The 6031-nt window shown below is 42.0% G+C and overlaps 1 protein-coding gene across 1 annotated transcript; it reads right to left on the minus strand.

Annotated features, from left to right (window-relative positions):
* Positions 1–1698: 1698 nt before the first annotated feature.
* On the minus strand, positions 1699–4794 carry hoxb2a (homeobox B2a). The gene is made up of 2 exons (XM_036590174.1): positions 3820–4794; positions 1699–2986 (listed from the first exon to the last, which is right to left on the minus strand). The coding sequence occupies exons 1-2, from the start codon at positions 4280–4282 to the stop codon at positions 2247–2249; spliced, it is 1203 nt and encodes a 400-aa protein (XP_036446067.1). The 5' UTR covers positions 4283–4794; the 3' UTR covers positions 1699–2246.
* Positions 4795–6031: the final 1237 nt, after the last annotated feature.

Consider the following 6031-nt stretch of genomic DNA (forward strand, 5'->3'; position numbering starts at 1 on the left):
AATTTCCAATTGATTTATGCCTGTCAACAATACGTCCCTGCATTTGTGTTGAATTCTCTGGGTAGACAGAGATATGAAGTATGTATCAATGAGTTGTACAACCTCTGCGCACACAGTTAAGCTTCAGTTTGGTAGCTAAGTGTTGACTATGGTGTGACCATACAGCTAATCTTTTTACCACACGTTCCCTCTCCAGCTCACTGATACACACACATAAACGAGCACACATATGTATATGTGTGCAGATGAATGTATATATGCCTATATAATGTTTTCACAACCTGGTGCCATCATGTGAAAGATGCACACCAATTCAGAAACCTTAGGATGTATGAACCCTTAAAAGCATGATACAGTTATGTAATTGTGTAATAAATGTAATATTTAGAAAAGGTCAAAATGTGTATGCTGTTGAGTAATGAGTAATAAAAACAGCTTTCAAAGAATCTGGTTTTAAAAATTACATTCATGAGAGAGTTAAATATGGCTTAAGGGCTTAAAAGGCGATTTGCACTTGGAGTTTGGATCTTATTCACTGACTTGAGCAAAGATATTAGTATTACTTATTGCTGTTCCCAGAAAACATTACAAAATCATTAGAAACTATATGTTATTATTACTATTATTATTGTTGTTGTTGTTGTTGTTCACTTAATTGTTACCACAGTCTTATTTTGTTTAGTCTGCATGGTCGTCTTGTGGTGTTATAATACGCTGTATTGGGGCAGATCCATCTATTACCTAAGTCTTCCACTATTGATTATGATGTCAAAAAGAATCATTATGATTTGACAAGACCTTCGTTTGCGTTAAAATGTTAATCTAAAATGATACATACAGCCGGGCACTGGCTAGTTCAGTGTCTCCTGCTCTCAGACTCAACCAAGACGTTCGATAATGGCTGCCGCGTTATTGTTCATATCCTTCATTGTGCTCCCAGCGCCATTTTGGGCTACATCTCAGCCAACGCAGCCATAAGAGCCCAGCTCAGCAAGACCAGAGCCCGTGTGAATGAACGGCCCACACAGGGCACACATTTCGCTAAATAGCTATTTTAAATGCATATAATAATAATAATAATAATAATAATAATAATAGCCAAGTAATAATCTAATGCATTTGTTATGTGTCTTATCAAAGGGGTGTTACACAGAAGCATATTCATATCGTTATTTTTTGACATGTATTCCATGTTTTACATAAGAGCTTGTAGCTTTTTATAGAGTTCAGAGAAATGCAAATTACTCCGTTGTTTGTATGGAGGATATTTGTAAGGTAAATTGTATTTGTACAATGAGAATTTGATACTTTTGTTTCTGAATTCACTTTCACCGCGTGACTGAAAATAAAATATATTTTGAAAAAAAAAAACTACTACGGCAAATAATAATAATAATAATAATAATAATAATAATAACAATCTATTATTATTATTATTATTATTATTATTATTATTTGTAGTAGTAGTGGTGGTGGTGGTACTGTAATTGTATGGCTAGTAGTAGTAGTTGCTGTGCATTATTTAATTAGTAGGTAAAATTTTGAATCAATGAAAACAGAGATATTTTCTCCAAGATGACTGATAGAATTCTATCTTCATTCATTAGAATCATTATAATAACAACAATGATAGGGTTCTTCAGTCACTCTGCAGGAGAAGGACTTGCAGTTTGACCCCTCATAAATCATTCACACATGTTCCAGCTTATAAATGTTTTATTTTCAACTATGAAAATAATGTACAATAAATAATTTGAAATTTACTATTAAAGAATCTCAATAAATAAACTAGTTCTAAAATTCATCATCATGGGGCAATGCCCGTCTCGGGAGAATTTTCCTAAAAGCAGTTCAGCTAGCCTTAAATTCTGACACATTTCCTGAGAATTCAATGATTGAGCTTCACTGAAAAGAGTCCCGCACATTTCTCTGCAAGTCAGCACGAACTAAAAGCCAGATAAACAAAAGGCAATAAAATACCTGAAACTGGACAGGGGTAGTCCCGGTGTGGATTCGCTAGAACAGAACACCGTAATACTGTCAAAAGCAATGAATTATTTCTCTCCGCTACGGCTTCGTCTCACAACTACGTTTCTGAATACAACCCAGAAGGGGATTTCTCTCTCTTTCTCTCTCTCTCTCTCTGCTGTCATTTCTTTCAGGAACGTTGTAGTCGGGAAAAAAAATTCATTCATAATACTGTGGCGGGATGCACTTGGATTGTTCTTTCTAAATTTTACAGTCAATCAAAACTGTAGATGTTGTAAATCTATGGTACAAAGAGTGCTCGTAAACAGGTCAAAATCCTCTTCGGAGAAGTCTACGGGGCTGTCCAGTGAGCTCTGCAGACTCGGCGATAAAGCGTCCGAAATCTGTAGGCAGGAGTCAGTGGAAAAGAAATTCAAATCGGCCAGTGAGTGGGCGTCCTGCGGCTCTGGGAACGTGCTGTGCTCTCGGCCCTCGCTGCCCATTGTGGCCGAGTTCTCTGTGGTGGGCGTTGGGTACGGGGGGGAGTGCACCGCTGTGTCAGGAGCAGATGCGCACTTCGGCTGCATCGCCTGACCTTCCTCGGGCGTGGGCTGGCTATTGTCAGCACTGTTCGTGTAGCAGGCGGCCGGGGGGCACGACTCGCTCTCCGACGCTGCCGCCGAACCTGAGCTGGAACCTGGACCGGACGACTCCGGTGGCTGGTTCGAGTAAGGCGAGGCTGCGTCTGCACCTTCGAGGGGCTCGAAACCGCTGGGTTCGCCCTCTGGACCGTCTCGGTGATGCGTCGTTTGCCGCTTGTGCTTCATGCGCCGATTCTGAAACCACACTTTGACCTGGCGCTCGGTTAGATCCAAAAGTGCGGCGATTTCCACCCTCCTGGGTCGACAGAGGTATTTGTTGAAGTGGAACTCCTTCTCCAGCTCAAGCAGCTGCGTGTTGGTGTAGGCAGTCCTCAGTCGCCGTGAACCGCTGCCGTTGTCCAATCCGCCTTGCACCTCTGCAAAATCAAGAAAGAAATGACTACACTGCGCCAAAACAACTCCAAAAGGCATTAAAACATCCACGTGTAGCCTATTGGTCCGCTTTTTGTGGTACAAGCGTGTAGAACTGATTGTAGAAATCCGTTGTCGGCCAGTGGAAGAGCTTTTGCGGTGCATATGCAGCAAGCTCCATATTTTGTTTTGTTCAGCTGTGTTCACATTGCATACTGACATCCAAAATGGCTACCCCAAGCCATGAGACATGGTTATGAATATATATCATTAAGACAGCGCTGACATCAACTGCGATTAAATCGTTATTCTAGAGCAAGATTTACTATCTGTATCAAAGGAGCTGCAACTTTATCAGGCAGAATAGTCATGCATTCGAATATTACGCCAAGAAATGGGGGGAGGGGTAGTAGTTACCGTATGAGGACATTGTAATCACGGATTTTTGCTGTTTGATGGAAGCGGTAATGTGCAATAACATAGTAGTTGAATGGTATTAATTAGACAACAGATTAAATATTAGTAGATCTGAACATAAAACTGCATTCCATAATATTCTTTTTGAGCAACAAATAAGCATATCAGATGCGTTGCCAAAATTGTAGCATATAAACTGCGCAATATGCTACATTTATGAGAAATGTAAATAAGCTTGGAAATTTGTAAACAAGATGAACAGCAGTCCATCATTATTCTGCTTCGGTTTGAATAGAAGGCAACTGATGCGGCCATATAGCTTGAGCAACCACAATATTAGACAGCCTTGCATTCACACAAAACGTCTTCCAAAACAAAAGAAGAAAAATCGAAAAAAGATGGTGTACAGTGAAATACTGACCTGTCGGGGACTCGAGTCCCGCTGTGGCGTAGCCAGAGGATGCTGGAGAGGGAGAGGCAGCTGCAGTGGCCGCTGCTGCTGCTGCTGTTGCTGCTCCAGGCTTGGGGCTCTTCTTTGACGATTTCTTCTCCTTCATCCATGGGAACTCGTGGGCTAGGGGACCGCCGCCCGACAGTGGAGCCGGGCCCTGCTGCTGTTGCTGCTGCTGCGTTGGTGGTGTTGCCTGCGTCCGGAGCTGGAGGCCATTGGAGGCGGTTCGCTTTTGGCTCCTCGGTCGCGCCTGGTTGCCTGTGCAAGGGCTCAGGCTGGGGATGGTGTTCTCGAAAGGAGGTGGAATTACTGTCGAGTCCTTGATTGATGAAGTTTGAAATGACTCCAGGACAGCGGGGAAAGACGTCAGGCACTCAGCAAGGGAAGGCTGGCTGTTGATGAACCCAATCTCCCTCTCAAATTCAAAATTCATCGCTTCGCCTTGGCAAGAAGGGCGACCAGCGACACCAAAATGCGCAAAAAAGTCACATCCAAAAGGCGCCGTTTTTTTGCGCTCCCGCTACGGCTGCATTTGCGGGCTTTAATAATTGTGTATATTGGTGATATTACAAGCGTATGGGGACCAGGGTCTACTAAACTGAAGACTATGGGCGAAATTGCAGCCAATTCCTGATCACATGACTGTTCTCAGCCAATCGAAATGCGGGGCCTAGTGGCAAAAAGAAAGCGTTATTTTTCTGAATTGATCAAATATTCAAGGCGATCATGGAAATTTGATGTTAGCAGGGGCTTTCATATAAAAATAAAAAAATGCTCGGTTGCCATGTGTTTGACCAGTGCTTTTCGGCGTGGGTGGTGAAGTAAGACCCTTGCTGAGACAATGGCCATGCTAATACACAGCTCGCGGTGATGTAATCCTCAGGCCTTAAGTGACTGTTAAAAGCACATGCACAATATGGTTAACTGCGTATTTTGGCGGGGATCATTAATCTTAAAAGTTTTGACAGGAGTAACAGACAAGAAAGGTAGCTGTATATGGTGTATAGCTGTATAAAATTCCCCATGCATTGTCTAAATAAATAGAGGTGTATCAGAGATTTCACGATTCGTGGTTCTATCTGTGAGACAAGGGGATTCCTCTTTCGAATGATGTCTGTGTACATGGTAGACTATTCATTTAAACCTTTCCATCTTTCTATGGACTCCTTGGGAAAATTTGGAACCTGCGTTCGCGTAAGTTTGCCGTGAAATTTTGGCTAGAATTTATTTAATTAAAAACGCATGCTAAAATATTTGCTATTACGTGCTGCTACCACCAAGCATTGCCGTCTAATACCGCATTGAGATGTAAAATATAGTTCTAGTCTAAAGTGAACTTTTAGGGTGTCTAAATAGCCCGGTTTGCAGCACAGACTGCCCAAAGTTCACCAAGAGGTCGCCTTCAAACATGTAAATCTTCGCCTGTGTTCAACCCTTGCGTTAAAATACGAAACATTTGAAATATTTTTTTTTTATTGTTGCTACTGCAGACTCATAGAAGAAAACAATAAGGAACGGGTAGCTGATGAAATAGAGAACGGCGATGTTTTAAGAAAGCTGAAAGCGAATAGGATATGGGTTAGATATTTTTAGAAACTAAGTAGTGAAGTAGCAGCGGTGATCAATCTTTTCTCCGGCAAAGCGCCTGACAGGAACCACCCTCAAGAATTCGCTTCTACCCTCCAGGATCACAACAAAGAAAACCCCCTTTATTCCAACAGTCTTGAGATTTTCTCAAAATTGCATCTTCTTCACGCAAAGATGTTAGTTTCATTACCTAATATGACGCATAGAAATAGCGAGGAAGCAAAACCAGGAATGCATCACGGTCCTGAATGGATGCTCAGATGGCTGCTCATCTCTGCAATTTTTCGCACTAGCTCGTCGTTTCGCCATTTTCTTGTTTGGAAGAAGCGCAGAAAACGATAAAATGTGTGTGGGTGTTTGGGTATTAAAAGGGTATACAAAGCGAGCTGGGGGAAGTGGACATTCGAATAAGAGGAGGTCAATTCAAGAGGCCCACTTCCAGAATGGAGTTACTGCGGGTTACTGGGACACATCGATCTCTCTGTCCAGTTTTATTTTAACCAGGAAAAAGAAGCGCCGATTTATCCGTATCCGAATTTTCTCTACGAAAAGGATTTTCCTGTCATCTGCGGACAATATTTTTAAAGGTTTTAAT

Source organism: Colossoma macropomum, unplaced genomic scaffold (genome assembly GCF_904425465.1).
Source record: "Colossoma macropomum unplaced genomic scaffold, Colossoma_macropomum, whole genome shotgun sequence".
In the NCBI taxonomy this organism is placed as follows: Eukaryota; Metazoa; Chordata; class Actinopteri; order Characiformes; family Serrasalmidae; genus Colossoma; species Colossoma macropomum.

Coding starts and splice junctions, on each gene's coding strand:
- hoxb2a (XM_036590174.1), bottom strand. CDS start 4,282: ATGAATTTTGAATTTGAGAGGGAGATTGGGTTCATCAACAGCCAGCCT. Junction 2,987..3,819: donor GGGACTCGAGTCCCCGACAG/GTCAGTATTTCA, acceptor TTGATTTTGCAG/AGGTGCAAGGCGGATTGGAC.